Below are 22536 nucleotides of genomic sequence, written 5' to 3'. Positions count from 1 at the left end.
CTTTAGCTTATATCATTGATAGTAATATAAGACTTTTTGAAACCTTAGTTTTAGAATGTACGAAGAATCCAAATGCAAAGTCATTTTGAAAATTTAAATCATATCCAATCATCTTTGTAATCTAAATTATAATAATTAACTTAATAACACTTTAGCGTCAGTTTTGATATTGAACGGTTTTAATTTATATCTTATAACTAAAAGAAGAGATTGAAGTATATTGGTACTTTTAAAACCCTTGAAATTATATTTTTCCTCTTCTTTCTTTTATTTTTTTTCTTTTTTTCTCGATTTTCATCTTTATCATTTTAAAAATAAACTTTATTATTAACAAATTATCTAAAATCCAATATATTACATTTTATAATCACTAAAATATTTTTTCTATCGCTTAGTTCCTTTTTTTTTTTGTTTTATATCCATAAAATCACGCTATCAATATTAGTTTCGTATAAATCTACTAAAACAAGTTTATTATTTTAACATATAATTTTTTTCTTCCAAAATTTGCTTGATTCCATTTTTTATATAGGCTCGCTCCCTCTTTTTCCAAGAATTCATGCACTTCCAAATCCATTTTTGGATCACTTTTTTCGGGGATCTAATATCTAAATATTCTAATTTTTTTTTATAAAAAAACTATAAATTTTGAAAAATAAAACCGACTAAAGAACGATTATGGTTTCAATTCGGATAAAGTTTATTTTTATATATTATTATGATTATGTTTTAAATATTTGATATTCATTTTATTATATCTGTTTAAATGTGACATTCTTCCATGTATAATCGTATAAGGTTTTCCTTCAAGATGATAATTTATTTATCGATCTGATTTTTTTTATGTAGTATAAACAAAACTGATATTTAGTTATTTATGTGATTTTGATTTAGCATTTGCTTTTAGCTAAAAGTTCAAATTATGCTTTATACTTAGATGTTTTTTTAGATACACATATACTTTGATTAAATGTATAATTTTACATACGTATAATATATATATATATATATTTTTTAGCAAAGTTTTTTTTTTTATGTTATTCATTGATTATATATTGTTTGATTATTTTTTATGTTTTTCAATAACAAGTAATACCTTTTTCATGATGATATTGAATATTTTTAAAAATTTCATTATATGATTGTTTATATGTTATCACACCACAACAAATTTGTTAACTGCTCGCGGTTCTTTTTTCGCATTTAATGAAAATGTGAACTTATATTTTGAATTGTTTACAACTAAAAATGTAATAATTAATTTCACATTTATAACTGTAAATGAATAAAAGATATCTAAAAAAATCGCATTCTATAAGTGTAGAAAAAAAGGCTCACAAATATAATTGTGAAGAAGCAGATATAATATTTTTTACATTTTAAATTGTGAGAAAATATAAAGTTATTTTTTACATTTTAAATGTGAACTTTATTATTCTACACATTTATAAGTGTTTATATATGTTTTAGAAATTGTTAACATATGAAGACTTTGTTGTAGTGTCAATTTATTTAGTTAGACAAGATTAAATTTTAAAACATATTGAAACCAATATCCGTCTATGGACAGGACTATTTAAATAACACGATTGTTAAAAAAAAATTTCAAAGGTCTTTTGATTAACTGAAGCATAAGTAAAACAAAATTAGCACTCCGTATTTATTACGAGTATTACTTTTCCGTTCCATATTTACGGCGGTGAAAAAGGGTTTACCAGATTAGATAAATCTACAGCACAAAATATATTGTGCGTCTTTGGGTGGGTCTGAAAAAAAGGTTAAAAACCTAAAAAACATAGGAAAATAGGAAATCAAGGGCTTGGTTGGTTGGTTGGTTCCTTAGCGAAAACACGCACAAAGAAAAAACATAAAAAAAAAAAAAGAAAAAAGAAAAAAGAAAGATGGAAAGGGATGATGTCGGATTGAAGTTAACAGCAGCATATCGAGTTCAAATGGTTGCTTCGTTTCTTGAAATTGCTGTTGGCCAAACTCATGAAACTGCCAGACAGTTTTTGCAGGTCCTCCCTTTTTTTATTTTTTATATATTTCTTGATGGTCAATTTTACTGTTGTTTTATCTTCCAAAACTATAAATCTTTGTTTATATTGTTATAAAAAGTAGGGTTCTTGTGTACAAAATTTGGTACATAAAAATCCATTTTTCTAGTGACCCAGATGAACAAACAAAAAGAGTGATGACTAAATTGAATAAACGAAAACATCCGTTGCTATTCGAAAAAGAAAAAAATAAATCCTAAAATGTAACCTTTGTTGATATAGAAGAGTTGAATTCAAGGATAGTTCTTATTGGCATTGAGGCTATGCTACATAGGGTTTATAGTGTTTAGTGTTTTTCGTAGATTTGGAAGTATTAAAGTGTCACCATTATCAGATAAAATCGACTTTACCCTTCGTATACCGGATTTAAAGTATTGTGTAGAATATGGTAATTAAGTATCCATCATGTATTTTGGATTTTAAGGTATCCCTTTAGAAGTTTTTTATATGAATCTATGTTATGGTTTGCAAGTACTATAATAATGCTGTCTGATGATGTTCAGGCAACAAACTGGCAGCTTGAAGAAGCGATTCAACTTTTTTATTTGGGAAATGAAGTTGACGGTTCTTGCACTCTACCACCAGATAATGATGTGTCCGACCAAGATTCAGAGTGAGTATTTATAAAATTGCTAATGGTATTTGCACGTGTGTGTGTGTGTTTTGGTTTCAGTTTAGTCGAATATCTTCTTGACTCGGGCCATGTTTTAATTCAGGAGGCTGGATAATCAGACTGGGTTTCAAGATGTTGAAGAGTTTGGTGGCAGTGAAATTCGTGCGCCTCTACCAGTTAAAAGAGATATTCTATACGACAGTCCAGTGCTTTACAGGTATGTTAGCTTGTTTATATTTCACTTCGATCTTTTTCCTTCTAGTTTTGTTGTTGTTATGCAGTTTCGTTCCAAATAATTACATCTAGTTTAACATACCGACATGCTGTCATATATTATGAACTGTGTTCTGCATCAATTATGTCAACATGGTCTCTGTATTTTTTGAGTGATTTATAAAGATCTTGTTTTTCGAATCTGGTCTATATGTTAAGCTCCATTGTGGCCCTCAAATGGGAACGTATTGATTTGGTTTCACAACAAGGCTCATTCAGAAGACTGACTTATATTCATTTTGGTAATTCTTCTGAATATTTATAGAACCAAAGACCTGAATCATTTGTTAATGGCTTGATGTTTTGTTCCATTTTTTCATTTTCTGTTTATCCACATAAAAGGAAAACTCAATCAAGAAAAGGTGTTTGATGGCCATTTTCATTTTCTAAATAGCTTGGACAGATTGAAAACGCAAGAGTTGGTTTTCTAATCTTCTTTTGAAAATATTCAAGTTCTTTAAATGGGTATATTAAAAGATGGGATTGACTATGTAACTTAAAAGAGATTTGGGTCTGACTTGGACCTCTCATACCATATACTGATATACAGTAAATGTTCAGGTTTCAGAGAAAATGGTATTGCTACACGAGTATCATAAGTTGTACTCCATATGAGCCCATGGCCTCGTTGCATAATCATAGTAATTGTTTAGAGACATCTGATCACATTATTAACCTTATTTCAAACCTAGTTTTTTCTTCCATGGAAAGTAGAAACCAACCTCATCTTATGTATAGAGATTCACTTATTCGATTGCGATACTTGACTAGGTTGTTTGACAGACGATCACTTCTGTATTTCAAAGTCTTAAGAATTAATTTAAAGAACATGTGATCTTGACCATAAAGTCTGATGTGATTATTTACTTTCCACCTTTGACACCAAAGTGGCAACCTAAGACTCCGTCACTCTGAGTCTTGGTTTTAAAAAGCGATAAGCGCACAAAAGCGATAGGGTCCATTTCGGAAGCGCAAAGCGCTAAGCGCAAAAGCGGCGAGCTTTTCGTACGCAAGGCGCACACTTATGAAGAAATTTTATTGATTATTTATATAGTATTTATAACACATAAAATACCAAAACAACATCAGTAAGATACTCGTTTAAGTCCGGCTTTGATCAATTTTGGTATTTGAAAAGAAATTCTCAAAAGATTGTTGTTCTCGTTGAGGAAAAAGTAAAAAGAGATCATTCTTGTTGAGAAAGAAGAGGTAAGAAAAAAAAATTACTTATTTCTATAAAAAAAATCCTCTTGTGTACAAAAAGCTCACGCTTTTTAGCGCTTTTTGGCGCCTAGGCTCACAAAAAAAGCCCAAAAGCGTGAGCTTTCTGTACACCCTGCGCCTTGAGTACCAAAAAGCTCCAAGGCTTGCGCCTAGGTGCGCCAGGCGCGCTTTTTAAAACCAAGCTCTGAGTGTCTTACACTTTTTTAAAGTTATGCTCAACCCGTCTGCTGCATCTGCATTAGGGATACATTTCTTACCAAGTGGAGATAGTCACAATTCGCTTAACAAAACTTACAATTTACTTTTATCGGGTCTTCACCATTTATGAGTTTCTTTTATTTAACAGTTCCCTTGATTTTTTTTCTTTCTTATATAGCACTTTAACGATACTGAGTTAGTTAATGCTATTTTTGTTTCTTTTATTTAACATTTCCCCACTGGTTATTTTTCTCATATAGTAATTCTGATGAGAAATCAAAAGGTTCTGGTGTCTGGGGAGCAGACCAAGGTTCCACCTCAAGAGCTGAAACTTCTAAAGATAATCTTGCTTCCTTGTACCGTTCCCCTTTTGCTTTGATGTACCGTGGGTCCTTTGAGGAGGTAAAGAATGATTAATGTTATATTCTAATAACTTCTTTTTGCGAACTACTTTATGTTATACCATGGGGCATAGAAAAGGTAAATCATGACTAATCTTTGTTACTTTATAGTAATTTTTGTTTCTTTACCACTTCATGTCTCAAAATAAATCAAGTTTATGACAAAGTCATGAAACATGAAGACAACATTTTTCTTTTTTTCTTTTGCAATATGTTCATACTTTATTTGCTACATTGTTAGGCAAAAGAAGCTGCTAGTGGCAAAGACAGATGGCTTATAGTTAACGTACAATCTACCAGGGAATTTAGCTCACATATGGTATATAATTTGCCAATCCTTGCAACAATGTATGTAACACGTAAAATTGTTAAAGTTTATCACTAAATGCTGTTTTTAAATATCTTTTACACAGCTTAACCGGGATACCTGGGCCAATGAAGCTGTTGTTGAAACAATCACCAATAATTTCGTCTTTTGGCAGGTTTGTCATGCGTAACTTGTTTTTCTTGATTTGTGAATAATTGTTTATTACTGTATCTTGGAACTTTACTTCAAGTTTATTTGAATCTGCTATTTCATCAAAGTTTTGTATGAAGAGTTCAATGGTTCATTGATCCTGAACTCATTAGTAGCCACATCAAATAATATTTATATTCTTTTGCGTGACTAGTGGGAAAGATAACATTATCATCACTTATAAATTACATATCGCAAGAATGCTACTATAAATGTCTCTGCTCTGTTCTTTTTTCTTACCCTAAAATCTGCAATACTTGTTACTTTGCTTGTGATCCAAGAGCTTTATTTATCTTGTGTTTAATAAGGGATATGTTATTGTATGCACATAGGTAGCTGATGATGCTGAAGAGGGCAGCAAGATAAGTACGTACTACAAGTTGGATTCCTATCCTGTTACTCTTGTCATTGACCCTATCACGGGTCAAAAAATGCGGTTATGGCGTGGAATGGTCCAACCAGATTGTTTATTGGAAGTACGTCTTTTAATTAATCACTTGTTGATAACACATAATAATACATGATATAGTACTTAAATGGTTGAAGGGAGCAGATATCTCAACATGATTTATAAATGTTTCAAGCAAACACTAACAATAGGCAATTGATCACTGATGTGCAAAAGGATCTCTTGCTATTTATGGATGCTAGCCCAAAGGATCATCATTTCAGCTTGTCACACAATCATTCAAAAGAAATTCCTCACACTTTGCCGTCAAAAACCCAAGGTTCAACAAATTCCTTTTTTTGCATCTTATTTACATCTATATCTGTATTCGATATAATTAATGTCTAGTACATTATCTGCCCTTGTAATGAATAGATGACGACTTATGAGACCTTGTGAACAGATGAAACAAATGAAGATGATGAGGAATTGAAGCTGGCACATGCATTATCAATGGGAACAATCAATGATAATGTTGAAGTCTCTTTAAAAGGCTCAGATGCCGTTAAAGAGGTCTCAGAGAAAGAGAAGTGTACTTATCCACCATTGCCTGAAGAACCCCAAGGCGATAGGAACTCGCTTTGTAGGATCAGAGTCCGGCTTCCAGATGGACGAAGTCTTCAAAGGAATTTCTTACGCTCTGACCCAATACAGGTAATTGAATGAAAAAGTATAGTTCACCTTCGAAATAACGATGTGTGGGTCAGGTAGAAATGGGTTGTGTCAAGTTAGCTTTTTAAGTAAATGGGTGGTCAAAGTTGCCATCTCATTCATCCACTGCAACTTATGTCCTGTCTGGTTTTTGTGTTTCCATTCATCGTGTGTTGTTTGTTTCCAGTTGCTGTGGTCATACTGTGCTGCTAACTGTGGCGAGGAGAAGCAATTCCGATTGACTCATGCTATTCCGGGTGCTATGAAAGACATGGAGTATGGCAGCACTTTAACCTTTGAAGAATCTGGTGTTGCGAATTCTATGATTTCAGTTACTTGGGAGTGAAGATTTAAGTATGGTTTAACTGCTATAATCCGTGTTTGGTACCCTGTAAATGGGAACGTGCTCTTTAAGGATACGATCCATTTTCTTGTATTTTGTGTATATACCGATCTTACTAATTATGACCCAAAGATGGAAAGCTTTTTAAGTTATGAGTCATGTTAGAGCACTTTATGCCTTATTGGTCTGGATATGTTTTTTTTTGGGATAAAGTGTGTGGAAATGTAGATAACTAAGATCGAAAGTTATAGTATGCACGAACTTTTCAGAAGCTCTATTGTATGCACGAACTTTGTAAAAATGTTCGAGTTATATAACTAACTTTGATTGACCAATAAAAAATATATGAGGTGTCACGTATACCATGTTACATAACTTGAAAATTTTTACAAAGTTCGTGCATACAATAGAGGTCTTGAATAGTTCGTGCACACTATAACTTTTCGGTCTTAGTTACATACATTTTGGTCCACTTATCCTTTTTTTTTTTACTTACTAATAAAGGCTGCAGTTGTCTTTGAACAATGGCAATATGTTATATGAGCTCACAGAAAGGTACGAGTATATGTTTTGTACTTTTTGTGATTTCTCGTATTTCCTGTATGTGTCGCTTCATTAGATAGATTAGAGCTAAAAATGGATTCAAATGGATTCTCGAATAAATAAGAAGTTGGTTTGTACACACTAGTGCTTGATAGAATGTCAGCATTTTCATCCAATATTAACTTAATAGCAAATTAGTTTAAGGAGTTTAAAGTTCGTTCATTTTAATTAGGGTGAAAATTTTAAAATTACAATTCTGGACTATGAAAATAGTTAAGTCTGGATAAACCGTAAGAAAACTTTAAGATAAGAAAATATAGAATTCAAAATCTTAAACTAAACGTGATCAACAATCACCTCGCAAAACTCGGCCGACTTTCAGCTATATCATGCTTGATCGACTTTATATAAACCACTCTCCCTGCAGATTATTTGTTATTCACTCTCACAATTCTCTGCCTCACCTCTGCACGTTCAAATCATAATAATCTCTATACATATATAGAAAAGATATATATATATATATATATATATCAGTAGGGGAAGAAGAGTAGCAGAAGGTGATCATCTGTATCGTTAGGGCCGGGGATTGATAGCACTAGGAGTTGTGAATTTGTGCGAGACCTTTTCGAGTTTGTTTCAGAGTCCGTACGTATCAAGATCCTTTCGTGTTCGTTTCGATTTTGTTACGAAATCTGTGTTCATTCAGGAGGTATATCTCGACTAAACCATCTAAACATAAATTTTATAATTGTTTGTAATGTTGGTTCACGAAATTAAAACTCAACCGTAGCAAGTAAACGAAAGTTTGAGGATTATTAAAAAGATTGATAGATCACTTGAACAGAATCAAAAGGGCATATGCTAATGTGTTTTGTGATAGTCAAACTGTATATGAATTGTGTAGTTATATTGATCTTAAGTCGCTAAACAGAAAACGAAATCTTCCCGCGATGGCAGGAAACCGAGTTTCGAGTTAACCTCTCGGTGTAGTATAAATGGAGTTTGATCTTGACAAGGAGATTATTTCATTAAACCATACTATCTTGTAGTTGTATTTTGCAAATTAAATGTCAAGCTTTTAAAACCAGTTTCATGCGTACAGCTAGCTAACATGCCACGATAAATTCTATTATCGAAATAATGATTTTATTAGCCTTTATAATTTTTAAGTCCTAATTAAACTATTGTTGTTGGTAAATAATTCTATGTATTTTGACAAGCTATACATTTGGACGTCACGTAGCTTTATAAATTACCTTCGGTTCAAACTAGATTTTAGACCCGCGTCCAATACTGGACACCAGTTTTACGATATTATCAATATTAGATCTTCATACTTTTAAGTCATAAAAGCTTATAATTTTGAAGAAATAAGGTTCTAAGTGTTATATTTGTAGTACAATAATCATATGTTTGTCACTGTAATGATTAGCCTAGACATATTGATGGAATTGTTTGTCGTAGTCATTCCACAAGCCACATGCTATATATAATAATTTCTTCATTATAGAATATTTTGAAACCAGTTATACTCATAATGTGATATTATTATGAAAGATAATTAAGAATTAAAATATAAACATATTTGAATGACCCTAATTAAAAAGAAAATATTTCATATGTTAACTTTTTTTTTTTTAATTTAATTAAATGATTATAAATTTTAAAAATTTCTCTTAAGTTGATAGCTAAAAATAAATATAAATTAAATATTTAGGGCTAAAAAGTGTAAATCATTGATGGAAAATAAAAAAATATAAATTAATGAGACTTAATCTACAACTTAATATAAATACTAATATAATAATATATTTGGTAATGATTATTAGAATTTTGAATTTGTAGTTTATCTAAATGATGACATCATCAAAAGTCAATTTGATAAAATTAAGCGATGTGATTGGTTAATAAGTCATTAGTTCAACTGTCTTATAGTATATATTAAGATCTGTTATTTTTAAATATTTTTAAATAGGGTCATTCAAATCAATATATATTATTTTCAAGTACTACTGCAAGAATTACAATTAACCAGACTATAATTTAGTTAAATTATTTTAGTGTAGATTTTGACTCAAAATCGGATTATCAAGACTTGCGAATATTTTAACTACGGATTCTTATTTTAAACTATTTTTGTTATATAATAATACGGATTCTAGTTTTAAACTTATTTATTATATATATATAGTACGGATTCTTATTTTAAGCTATGTACGGATTCCTATTTTTAAAACTATATTCATCTATATTAAAGTACGGATTATGGTTTTAAACTTATTTATTATATATATAAAGTATGGATTCCTGTTTTAATCTTTGTTTCTTATAAAACTGTAGGGATTCTTGTTTACTTAAAACATCAAAATTATGATTTGAATTCCTTGTGCGTTCTATAATTGTACATATCTGACATTACTGTTAAGGTTTCCCTTTGATTGTTGTCATAGATTTGCCTGCAAACATTTCTTGTATGGCTCTATTTGATTCTATTCATTATTTGCTTCATTGATATGATCTATTTGATATGGCATATTTGTTAGTGCTATTTGTTATTGTATCCTTAGATTAGCACTTTATTTGTTCATTTGTTGCCATGTTATATATGCCTTTGATATTATGATAACCTGAGTTATTGGTTCCTTTGTTATGAGCTTCTTTGATTATGTACTCTGGGTATGCGGGTAATTAACCACCTATGGGGGTACCATAGGCACGTCATTGTGGCACTGATGGCACGACACTTCCGTAGCAGTGTGATAGGTTACGGCGTCTCCTCTTCGTTGGTCGTATAATGGTTTTAGGGGGCGTATGTGTCACACCCCCAAAATATTTTATTTTGCGGAAACGGAAGGTGTTAACAATAAAGGAAATTACAACACAAATTATAATAAACGACCTCTATAATGAGACTTTTTTAGAAACTTTTATAAATAAAATCCATTGGTTCTTACAAAAGATGAGTACACATCAAGTACAAATGAGATTCTTTAAAAACACGAGAATATTAACAAGCTAAAGACATCTCCTAATATATGTTGTGACTCCAAAAGCATGTATATGCATCAACTAGCTCAAGTATCTGAGAATACACGTTTAAATTACGTCAACATAAAGTTGGTGAGTTCATAGAGTAAATGTATTATACATGGATCACAAGATTTTTCTCAGATGATAATGCATGCATTACATATATCATAAAAATATAGATTCAGCAAATCTATGTATAGTATGGATTCAGCAAATCCATGTCACACTATGCTTATACCTTGAAACCGAATACCTTAACAATGATCTATGTTGTGCCATACCCCTCTTGTGATGCCAATGCTCAATGCAATCACGATATCATTCAAATATTATATATCCGTTAGACAAGTTAGCGCGACTAACCCGAATAGAGGTGTCAACCCAAATAGTACTACTTATTATTTATCTGTTAAGCATTTAGAGCGACTAATGCCAGATAGGATGTCTTATCCAATAGTACTACTTATAATATTCGCGTTGTAAGTTTTAATCAGTCCAAGTTTAGGGGATTTCAATCAAGAGCATAGTAACAATATAAGCATAGAATTTTTTATACAATTGTGTCCATAAAAACAGTTGTGTATTCTCAGCCTAAAAATATAAAAAAGGGATCCATGAAACTCACCTCAGATCGGTGATATGATTAGTAAACGTAAAAATGTTATGATGACAACGATGACGAACAAGTCAACTCGCAAAAGTACGTATACCTAAACATAATGTGATTGATTTACTTCTCGGTTTAGACTTAAATTATCTTATAATGTTATTTATTAATACGTTGTCAACGTAAGAGGTTTTGGGTTCTTTCATTAACTTTTGTAATTTATTTGAAATAAATGAAATCTCATTTATGAAATGCAAATAATAAGCTAACAATTAGCTTAAGACAAGAATGAGAATAAAGAGACACTTGATAGTATTTCTTTGAATTGATACGGAATGTATTCGGAGACGAATACGAGTGCGCATATATATTTAATATATAAAGGAAAGATACTTTAAATAGTAGGAATATAATCAATACAAAAATGTATAAATTATTAAATGAAGATATACCTTAAATGGTAGGAAAAACCAACATTATATTTCAAGTTGTGTTAGGGTTGACATTGGGTCGTGTAGTATCCAGACGGTGAACCAAGTTGCGTTTAGAATGCGAATCGCAAACCATTTGCGAACTACAATCCGCTTCATTGGTATACCTCAGAGATGCCCAATGTCAATGGCAATTACGTTTAGAAATATAGTACGGTTAAAAGCGTATCAAGGATATATTCTATCCATAAGCCAAACAAATCAAAAATACGAAACAATTCACAGATGGTGAATAGTAATTATATAAAGTAGGATAGTTATATATAACTATACATTTATTTATACACCATGAGCTCCAAAGAAGATCTTGATAGAATTGACTATAGCTTGGACTTGTTTACTTGAAGAACATGAATAAATCCTAACCCCATTTGGCCATTATAACTAGGCTTTTTGATGATCTTGAAAAAATCCCCGATAACAACGTCGTGCTTATAATTTCGAAACCAACGAATTCAAGACAACATTGGTTAGATTGAAAGCTTGGGATGATGAAGGGTTGTGAAAGATATGCTTGAACTTTAACAAGTATGGATCTTGGATTGATAGAGATTAAGAAGAGAAGGTTTGATTATGCGAATTAGCAAGTTAGAATGGAGAATAAGGTTTGGTATTTATAGTAAAAGAATTGGCAAATGAAAGGTGAAATGGTGGTGTTGTGGCCGAAACTTAGAGGCCAAGGGTGGTAAATTTCGTGGCTTTCAAGGGTGGTGAGGAGGGTGATTCATCAATTTTACTTATGTGGTGATGTGGTAGAAAGGTGGTGTAAGTGAAATAGAAATTGTTCATGTGTAAGATTTCTAGCCATGGTAAGTTTTATGTAAAATACTTAATGTATATACATACATATATTCACTAGATATTTATAAGTTATATAAAGATCAATTTCCTAGTAAAGATGGTAGCATGTGATGGTGTAAGAGATGGTGCAAAAAGTCTTGGTAAAAACTAGTTAGTTTCTTTCTTTCCAACCTCCTTACTATTCATTATAATTAATTAGATATACCAAATTTTCAAGTGTGTTAATTTATGAAATAAAAATCATATTAAAGTGTTAAAACACTAGTTATTAGGTTTTCCTAAGTCTTAAGTCCATACGAGAAAGACTCACGCAAAAAATAAATGTTTTATGATTTTTCACGGAATATAACATTTTTATTTTCTTAGTTGCTCGTCATCATGGTTTTAAATCTTGCTAAAATAGCTCATACAATAGACTAATTACTCATATTAATCAATTAGAAAGTTTAAACATGCACTTGCTCACCTAATCATGCCTTAAATAACTTAAATTACTTTGGAAATTAAGCGAAGAACATCTTAATTGATTTCAATTAAGAATCCGGTTGAATGGAATTTTGACGGATGTCACAGTATAGGTGACCCTAGTTTGTGTTTGTGTTTTGGATTGTGTTTGGGGTGTGTGCCAACTCCTCATTCACCTTTGGTACATATGGATCTGCAGTCCTATGTGCACCTTTCGGCCAATGCTTGTTGTATGCAAGTGTTGGAAATTCGGCCGGTGTTTGTCATATCTAACACACTTGATATGCAAGCGTTGGAATTTTGGACCCGACTGTTCATACCCCTTTGACTTCTTAGTTCATTTCAGCTCTCATTAGTTCATATTCATTTGACATACTTATTTGCTTCGTATTGCATATACATTATATATTCGCATACACTTTATATATATTCGCGTACACTTTATATATATTCGCATTTGCCTTTGTTCCATCCGCACACTGAGCGTTAGGCTCAACCGCATTTTCTTTCTATGCGGCAGGTACACTATTAGAAAGGATAAAGAAGATTTATTGGTGGCTTCCACGCGAAGAATTTATTGAAGATTAAGGTTGAAGATTGCATTAGATGTTATAGTTATTACAAGAAAACTCTCTTATTCACTCTTGTATTTATATTTAGATTCGATCGTGGCACTTCATTATTGGATTAAAAAGTGGGGTGTTACATGTAATCTACGAGGTTCCATGTTTAAAAGAAAAAGAATGTTACTAATGACAGCCTTGAGGTGCACAAAAAGAATGTAGCTTTATGTTAAAAACTAGAAATATAACTCGCGCATTGCGCGGAGTCACAAAATATGTTTGCACCGATAACTCGTAGTAAGAAATGGTACATTCTTGGGCTGATGTTATCAACTTATCATGTGCTTATCAATCACAATCATGATATGACAGTTTTTAATTCAATTTTGTTTCTAACCTTCTGGCTACACTCCTTAATCTGCTTAACATTCACTTCATTGCTCCTAGATTCCTCCTTGTGCTTAATTGAAGACAATATTCTCAATGACGTCCTTCGTGAACACACTACACACTTGTACAAACTAGGAGCAAGTCCTTTCTTTAAAGTCAATATCACTATTCACTAACAACTTCGCTAGCTTCTTTATATCATCGACCACGTCTGCACAAACAACAAGAAGTAATATGCATATATATAGAGAGATACATATACGGTATATTAATAGTTTAAAAAAAAAAAAACTAATTTAGATCTATTATGTAAGAAAACGTTTTAACCATAGTTGATCACCATCAATGAAATTAAAAAGACATCTACCATCAATGAGAAAGATGGAGCAATCAATGATACGTGTGAATCGAAATGAAAATTGATGACAATTAATCTTGGTAATATATAATTTCAACAGCTACCTTAAAAAATAGCAGAGCAATCCTAATAGGTTAATAATGACTAATGAGGCGATACATGTAAAAATCAACAAAGAAAATTATAAAAATTTTATGGGTGTTCTTAAAATTTCATGCTATTTCATTAGAGATGTCATTCGATGACCTATCGATGAATTTTTAAATCCGAGGGCAGAGCCGGTACGGGAGCTATCACACTATATGATTTATCACCACCTCCTATGACCTATCACCCCACCATGTCACCGCCGCAACGCGCGAATACTTTCTCTTGTTTATGATATGATATATCTCGTTTATCAAGATTTCATCATCAAATTCGATATCTAATTTTTATCATTTGTTAATAAAAAAAATTAATCCTTTTAAAAATCGTTTTACACAAAAACATAAGGTTGGACGGAGTGGGGTGTCCAACCCGGCGGTTTGAAGCTCATACCGGCGGTAACACCGCCGCCGCCTACGAATTCATGGTTGAACGGCATGGGGAGCGGGCTATATTGCCGTTAGTGATAAATGGAGAGAGAAAGAAAGAGGAGCGGGGGGATGGTGGGCCCAGACGTGTTTGACTAGCCATTAGGCATTAAAACCAAAAAAAAAAACCCTTTTTCCATCTTTTTATCTATATATACACATACTTCTATCAAAACTCAAACAAAACATATACACCAAAAACATATATCTCTTCAAACCCAAAACCATTTCACCAAAAAAATGTCTTCAAGTTCTTCCGATGAACTTATCATTCCCCCTCCGTTTCCCCAATTATCTATCGGTAGTACGTTTGATTTTTTTCAAAACGCGATCAACGAAATAGAAGAACTTCAAGACTCGGGAAGCTCTCATGAAAGCCGAACCTATATCGATCGTGAGAGAGAAGCCGAGCATAGCAAACTCATGCGTGACTACTTTGGCGAAAACCCGAAGTTTGGGGAGCGTTTTTTTCGCCATCGCTACCGTATGAGCCAACATTTGTTTTTGAAGATTGTTGCCGACATTGAAGCTAGTTTCCCGTATTTTCGAGATGGAGTAGACGCGAGGGGAAGAAGGAGTTTCTCGCCGATTAAAAAATGCACGTCGGCAATTAAACTACTTTCAACAGGTGAACCGGCGGACAACTATGATGATTATCTATGTATGGCCGAAAGAACAAGCCGGGAAGGTCTCGAGTATTTTTGTGACGCGGTTATTCATTTGTACAAGCGGGAGTATTTGCGCAAGCCGACATCCCACGACGTTGCCTTGCTGTACAATGCGCATGAGGCGCGACACCATCTTCCCGGTATGCTCGGTAGCCTTGATTGTACGCATGTTGTATGGAGGAATTGTCCTAGGGGCATGAAAGGGCAATACACGCGAGGGGATCACAAAGTGCCGACTATCATGATTGAAGCTGTTGTGTCACAAGATTTGTGGATTTGGCATTCGTTTTTTGGTCCTCCCGGATCAAACAACGACATTAATGTGTTGAATCGGTCGCCGTTGTATGATACTACTAGAAATGGAACGGCTCCGGACACGTCATTCCTTTTACGCGGCCGCTTGTACAGACGTGGGTATTTGCTTACTGATGGGATATATCCTAAGTGGTCTACGTTTGTAAAAGCGTATCCGCATCCAGTTGATCCAAAGGAAGTGAAATTCAAGGGAGTGCAGGAGGCGGCGAGGAAAGAAGTAGAACGGGCTTTTGGGGTGCTGAAGGGAAAATGGAAGATTTTGGAACGTCCAATCTGGATTATGGATAAGGAGAAGATTGGGAAAGTCGTCGATACATGTTGTATATTGCATAACATGATCATAAAGGACGACGAGAGGGCTATCTGACCGGTTCACATAATGGATCCACCGGTGCCTGTAGCTTACAATCCTAGAGTTTTACGGGAGTTACATGACGAAAACGTCCATCATCGTCTTCGGTATGATTTAACGGAGCATGTATCAACAGTGGATTTGGCATACCTCGATGACCCAACAGCTCAACCACCACCGATCGAGAATTTGATTTAGTATTATGTAGTTTATTTAGTTTTAAAAAAAATGTTGCATCGTATTTTTCTTTTACTAGTTTATGTAATGTTATGTTCTTTAAATATTAAATAAAATGTTATGTATTATTGTTAAATTGTTTAAGTTAGAAAAAAAATGAAAAAGAAAAAAAATAATTTGGGAGGTATGAGAATTTATCGGCCGCCAATAAAAAGGGTTGAGAGGTATGGTTGAGAGGATTGGAAGGTTAAATTGAGTTGTAAGGATTTTATTGGTGGAATTTAGGAAGTATGATAAATTCTCATACTACCACTCCGCCCCCCTAACATTTAGATTTAGTAACTACTTTCTTAATCTCACACATCATCTTATACTTATGATGATCCGAAGATAACTTTTCGTTAAAAGAAAAACGAGTTTTTACCGTGAGAAAAAGACAAAACTATTTATTATTTACCTTTTTATTTTTACGGCGGTGAAAAGGGTTTACAAGATTTAAATTAAAGAAACATAAATTAAGGGCTTGGTTGGTTCGTTCCTTTGCAAAAACACACAACAACAAAAAGGGAAACATCAAAAAAAAAAAAAAAAAAAAAAAAACGAAAGATGGAAAGGGATGAAATGGTTTCATCTTTTCTTGAAATTGCTGTTGGCGAAACCCAACGTGCTGCCAGACACTATTTGCAGGTCCTCACTTCTTCTTATCTCCTTTTTTTTTTTTTTTTTTTATTTAAATTTTAGTGTTTTTGATCTTCTAAATTTATAAATCTTTGTTTTTATTATAACATATAAAAAGGAGGGTTTTTATGTGTTTGTGTATCTGGCTAACATTATGCATAAAGCTAACAAATTTATACATAAAAATTAAAAAATCCATTAAAATCGAAAACTTCCCGCGTTTACTCACTTTTGGTGCACAAAAATCCATCTTTTGGTGACCCAGATGAACAAACAAAAAGGGTGATTACCAAAATTGAACAAATGAAATAAGAAAAGTAATGATAGTAAGGAATAAGTATCTGCGAATGTAACTAACTATGGACGAATGTATATAATGTGAAAATAACTAAAGTTGAGTTCATTCTATGTAATAACTTTCGACTTGTTTATTGTATGTATCTGGCCAATCAAAAACTTACAAGTGACAGCTTATATGCTTGTCATGTATACCTGAATACATACAAATATAAAATAGACAGGATTTGAAAGTTATTATATACAATTACTGAACACAACTTTAGTACGTTCGTCCATAGTTAGTTACAAAGATTTATAAATCTTTGTTCTTTTATTTGACATCTCCCCATTGATTATTTTTCTCGTATAGCAATTCTGATGAGAAATCAAAAGGTTCTGGTTTCTGGGCAGCAGACCAAGGTTCCATCTCAAGAGCTGAAACTTCTAAAGATAATCTTGCTTCCTTGTACCGTCGCCCTTTTGCTTTGATGTACCATGGGTCCTTTAAAGAGGTAAAGCACGATTAATGTTAGTTATATTCTAGTAACTTCTGTTTGCGAACTACTTTATGTTATACCATGGGTCACTGAAAAGGTAACTCATGATTAATCTTTGTTACTTTATAGGCTTATAGTAATTTTTGTTTCTTTACTACTTCACATCTCAAAATAAATAAATTCTATGACAGTCTTGAAACATGAAGACAAAATCTTTCTTTCTTCTTTTTGCAATATGTTAATGCTTTTTTTGCTAAATTGTTAGGCAAAAGAAGCTGCTAATCGCAAAGACAGATGGCTTATAGTAAACGTGCAATCTACCAGGGAATTTAGCTCACATATGGTATATAATTTGCCAATCCTTGCAACAATGTATATAACACATAAATTTGTTGGAGGTTATTGCTAAATGCTTTTTTTTTAATATCTTACATAGCTTAACCGGGATACCTGGGCCAATGAAGCTGTTGTTGAAACAATCACCAATAATTTCGTCTTTTGGCAGGTTTGTTATGCGTGACTTGTTTTTCCTGAGTAGTAGTGAATTATTGTTTGTTTCTGTATCTTGGAACTCCACTTCAGGTTTATTTGAATTTCTGCCATTTGATCAAAGGTTTGTTTGTAGAGTTCATTGATCCTGGACTCATTAGTAGCCACGTCAATTAATGTTAATATTCTTTTGCATGACTAATGGGGAACATAACATTCTCAACTCTTACAATACTTGTTACTTTGCTTGTGATCCACCGTCCACGAGCGTTATTAATCTTGTTTATATTAAGGGATATGTTATTGGATTGTACATAGGTAAACGATGATACTGAAGAGGGCAGCAAGATAAGAGCGTTCTACAAAGTGGATTCCTGTCCTGTTACTCTTGTCATTGACCCTATCAATGGTCAAAAAATGCGTTTATGGCGGGGAATGGTCCAACCAGATTGTTTATTGGAAGTACGTCTTTTAATCAATCACTTTTTATTAACACATAATAATACATAATACAGTACTTAAATGGTTGATGGAAACAAATATCTCAACATGATTTATAATATTGTAATAAATCACAAACAATACACAATTGGATCGCTGATGTGCAAAAGTATCTTAATGTTTGGATTTGTTGCAATTTATGGATGCTAGCCCAAAGGATCGCCATTTCAGCTTGTCACACAGTCATTCAAAAGAAAATCCTTGCACTTCGCCTTCCAAAGGTCAGATAATTTTTTTGTATCTTATCTACATCCATGCTTGTATTCAATTTAATTAATCTCTAGTACATTATTTGCACTTACATGAATGGAATAACGACTTTTGAGACCTTGTGAACAGATGAAACAAATGAAGATGATGAGGAAATGAAGCTGGCACAAGCATTATCAATGGGAACAATCAACGATAATGTTGAAGTCTCTTCAAAAGGCTCAGATGCCGTGAAAGAGTTCCCATAGAAAGAGAAGTGTACTTATCCACCATTGCCTGAAGAACCCCAAGGTGATAGGAACTCGCTGTGTAGGGTCAGAGTCCAACTTCCAGACGGACGAAGGCTTCAAAGGAATTTCTTACGCTCTGACCCAATACAGGTAATTTAAAGAAGAAGTATAGTTCACCTTAGAAATCACATTGCATGGGTCTGGTAGAAATGGGGTGTGTGAGGTTAGCTTTTTAAGTAACTGGGTGGTCAAAGTTGCCATCTCATTCATCCACTGCAACTCAAGTCCTGTCTGGTTTTTGAGTTTCCACTCATTTTGTGTTGTTTGTTTCCAGTTGCTGTGGTCATTCTGTGCTGCTAACTGTGGTGAGGAGAAGCAATTCCGATTGACTCATGCTATTCTGGGTGCTCTGAAAGACCCACAGTATGACAGCACCTTTAACCTTTGAAGAATCTGGTGTTGCGAATTCTCTTATTTCATTTACTTGGGAGTGAAGTTTAAGTATGGTCAAACTGCTATAATCTGTGTTTGGTAACTGTGAATGGGAACATGCTCTCTAAGGATACGATCCATTTTCTTGTGTTTTGTGTATATACCTATCTTACTAGTTATGACCCAAAGATGGAAAGCATTTTAAGCTATGAGCCATGTTTTTATGCGTTATTGGTCTGGATATGTTCATTTTGTTGACTTACTAATGAAGGCTGCATTGTCTTTGAACAATGGCAATATGTTATAATGAGCTCCCAGAAAGGTGCATGTAATTTTGTGCTTATTGTGATTTCTTGGCTTTCCTGTATGTATCGCTTCATTCAATAGATTAGAGCTAAAATTCGATTCAAATGGAATAAATAAAATGTAAGTCCACATTAGAACTTAATTGCATGTTAGCATTTTCATCCAATTATATCATATCATGTTATACATATAATTACACGTCATTATTATGATTAGTGAACCGACCGTAGCTGCATGGCAGTCCGCTTGCCGGTTTTCTTGTAACCATCATGTTTGGTAGCTTGTTTCGTAGCAGCCTGCATGCTTGTTTTATTTTACTATGCACATGCCTATCAGCCTAATTAGATTTCTTTTTTTTTTAAAAAATTATTTTCTATTGCTCTTAAATATATCTAAATTTGATACGAAAAACTTGTTAATTAATATATCTAATCATAAATGGCTTTGATATGCTTTATGACTTTTTTTCTTTATTAGTTTTTACTTCTTTTTTTTTATACTTTTTTCCTGTTTGGCATTTGCAAACCATTAAACGATTTTCGTACTAGATCTATTTTAAAGAAAATTAATCATCATTTGATTTGTCGATTGATAGTACCTATGTACGTATATAAAAGAATCTCAACTTTGATATTTGGTCAAATTTTCAAATTGAGTTATGTGGTGAAGCTGTCAACCTCAAACTGCCAAATTTGTACTCGAAGAGAGGGAGAGAGAGTTTATGATCGAAGACCGCGGACTCCACAAAAGCCTTTTCGTATCAATAACAAATACAAACGAAAAATTGTGGTCATGCAATGTGCGGCTGAACTTTCCTAATTATTATATTATCTACTTTTAATGTTAAAACATATGTGAAATGTTTATTTGAAAATTAAATTTTTTATAAAAATTAGAAAACTGTCAAAACACATTGTGATCTGAATTTAACACAATGTGTTTTAATTTGTTTTTATTGTATAATCTAAAATACGTTGTGTTAAGTTTTAAATCACGGTGTGTTTTTGATAGCGTTGTAAATCAGAAAATTGTTCAAACACACTGTGATATGAACCAAACACACTGTGTTTTCGAAAAGCATATTAAAAACACATTGTGTTAAATTCAGAACACAATATGTTTTGACAGTTTTCTAGTTTTCACGAAAAATTTAGTTTTCAAATGATCAAAACCCTAAAACATATGATATAGTTTTTTTATTTTATTTTATGTATACTTTTAAACTAATTAACTGATCGTTTTTTAACGTGGCATGTTTGAAACTAAAATAAGCAAGATAACTTTATATATATGTATCTATATCTTCCTACTAAAAAATTATAGCCGTTATTGAATGTGATTCATTTTGGGATAAGCAAATGATACGAATTACCCTTAACAATTACTGTAAAAATTAATTTTTTATCTTCTAAAATACATGCGATAACCTTTTATACAAAATATGCACTAACCTTTTATACCAATTGCTTTACACCAAGCCACTACTACCAATCGTAGCCATCACCACCGGTCAACATCATACCGTCGCCGCATTACACATCTACCTTGCTATATATTATACTAGGTGTGAGTTATTTTGAGAACTCTTAAAAAAAAAAAAACTCAATAACCATTCTGGACCACACATTCTTTTCTTATTTATCTCTCTCCAATTAAATAATAAAATTCACCAAAATCATTCAAAATGTTCTAACTCACAAACCGTAACTCGTTAGACGAAACAAAAAGCATGGGTAGTCTTAAAATTTCGTCCTCTTTCATTAGAGATCCAATTCGATATACTTTTGACGACTTTTTAATTTTCGTTTTCTTTTTGGTAGTTACACATAACTTACACATGTGTAGGTTGAACTTACACATGTATAGGTTGAACTTACACATGTGTAGGTTGAACAAAAATTATGATTTGGAACGGGCTTCGCCCTTAAGGATATTCATAAACCAAAGCTAGTGGGGGTGATAGGTCATAGAGGGTGATAGGTCATACAGTGATAGGTCATAAGGGGTGACCAGTGAGGGGTGATCTACCTAACGGGCTCCGCCCTTAGCCGCTATTCCTCTGCCATGGACTGATGGGCTCTGTCCTTGGCTACCATGGATTGACGGGCTCCGCCCTTGACCTTCATTGTTGTGTACATATGTTCATTTACTAATTTACATGTGAAAACAATGATCTTACACATGTGTAGGATGAACGCAATGGGAAAAAAAAAACGAAAATTAAAAAGTCGTCAAAATTATATCGAATTGGATCTCTAATGAAAGAGGACGAAATTTTAAGACTACCTATGCTTTTTGTTTCGTTTAACGATTTACGGTTTGTGAGATAAAGCATTTTAAATGATTTGGATGAATTTTCTTATTTAATGGAACAGAGAAAATATAAGAAAATGAGTGGTCCAGAATTGTTCTCGCGTTTTTTTTTTATTTGTGAGTTCTTAAATAACCCTTCCTCTATTACACTATTCATATTACTTTAATATATACATCATGAAACAACATTGCCAAAATTTGAATTTTGATTTCCTTCCAAAAAGACCATACCTTTACCAAATAAGCTAACCGGTTAACAACTTTATTTATATATTATGCTTTTTTTTTTCTCGAATACTCAGTCGGGACACGACATTAAAGAAACTTAACAAATTAGTTTTAAAAGTTTTTACAAAACACACCCGATTCAAACTTGGTTTTCAATCCATTAAACCGGTTCGATTTCCAAACTAAAACCAACTCGGCCAAAAAAACAGATTTTACGTACACCTCTAGTTTCATAGGCAAATGATCTACGGATAGATACTCTCGAGAGTTGAAACTGTATTTAAAACTTGAATGGCATTTTAAAACCAAA

General features: G+C 32.8%; 2 protein-coding genes and 1 pseudogene across 3 annotated transcripts; all 3 read left to right on the top strand.

Annotated features, from left to right (window-relative positions):
• Positions 1-1796: 1796 nt before the first annotated feature.
• Positions 1797-6877, top strand: LOC122602729 (plant UBX domain-containing protein 7-like). 2 transcript variants are annotated; one of them, XM_043775327.1, is made up of 10 exons: positions 1797-2018; positions 2561-2670; positions 2777-2887; positions 4626-4767; positions 5008-5085; positions 5180-5248; positions 5616-5759; positions 5909-6011; positions 6135-6385; positions 6570-6877. In XM_043775327.1, the coding sequence occupies exons 1-10, from the start codon at positions 1902-1904 to the stop codon at positions 6726-6728; spliced, it is 1284 nt and encodes a 427-aa protein (XP_043631262.1). In that variant the 5' UTR covers positions 1797-1901; the 3' UTR covers positions 6729-6877. The 2 variants fall into 2 exon arrangements, with proteins under 2 accessions (XP_043631262.1, XP_043631255.1); XM_043775320.1 differs by having other exon boundaries at positions 1798-2018; positions 2774-2887.
• A 7914-nt stretch (positions 6878-14791) lies between these two features.
• LOC122591782 (protein ALP1-like) lies at positions 14792-15901 on the top strand. The gene has a single exon (XM_043764025.1). It carries the CDS (start codon positions 14792-14794, stop codon positions 15899-15901), a length of 1110 nt encoding a protein of 369 aa, XP_043619960.1.
• Positions 15902-16669: 768 nt separating this feature from the next.
• LOC122591772 lies at positions 16670-19670 on the top strand (annotated as a pseudogene).
• Positions 19671-22536: the final 2866 nt, after the last annotated feature.

The sequence above is a fragment of the Erigeron canadensis genome, chromosome 1 (assembly GCF_010389155.1).
Source record: "Erigeron canadensis isolate Cc75 chromosome 1, C_canadensis_v1, whole genome shotgun sequence".
Classification (NCBI taxonomy): Eukaryota; Viridiplantae; Streptophyta; class Magnoliopsida; order Asterales; family Asteraceae; genus Erigeron; species Erigeron canadensis.
The sequence above is the reverse complement of the archived record's forward strand: the minus strand, read 5'-3'. Positions and strand labels throughout refer to the sequence as shown.

Excerpts from the sequence above, each read along its gene's own strand:
- LOC122602729 (XM_043775320.1), top strand. The coding sequence starts at position 1,902 with ATGGAAAGGGATGATGTCGGATTGAAGTTAACAGCAGCATATCGAGTT. Across the intron at positions 2,671-2,773 it reads GTGTCCGACCAAGATTCAGA|GAGGCTGGATAATCAGACTG; the intron begins GTGAGTATTTAT and ends GTTTTAATTCAG. Across the intron at positions 4,768-5,007 it reads ACCGTGGGTCCTTTGAGGAG|GCAAAAGAAGCTGCTAGTGG; the intron begins GTAAAGAATGAT and ends CTACATTGTTAG.
- LOC122591782 (XM_043764025.1), top strand. The coding sequence starts at position 14,792 with ATGTCTTCAAGTTCTTCCGATGAACTTATCATTCCCCCTCCGTTTCCC.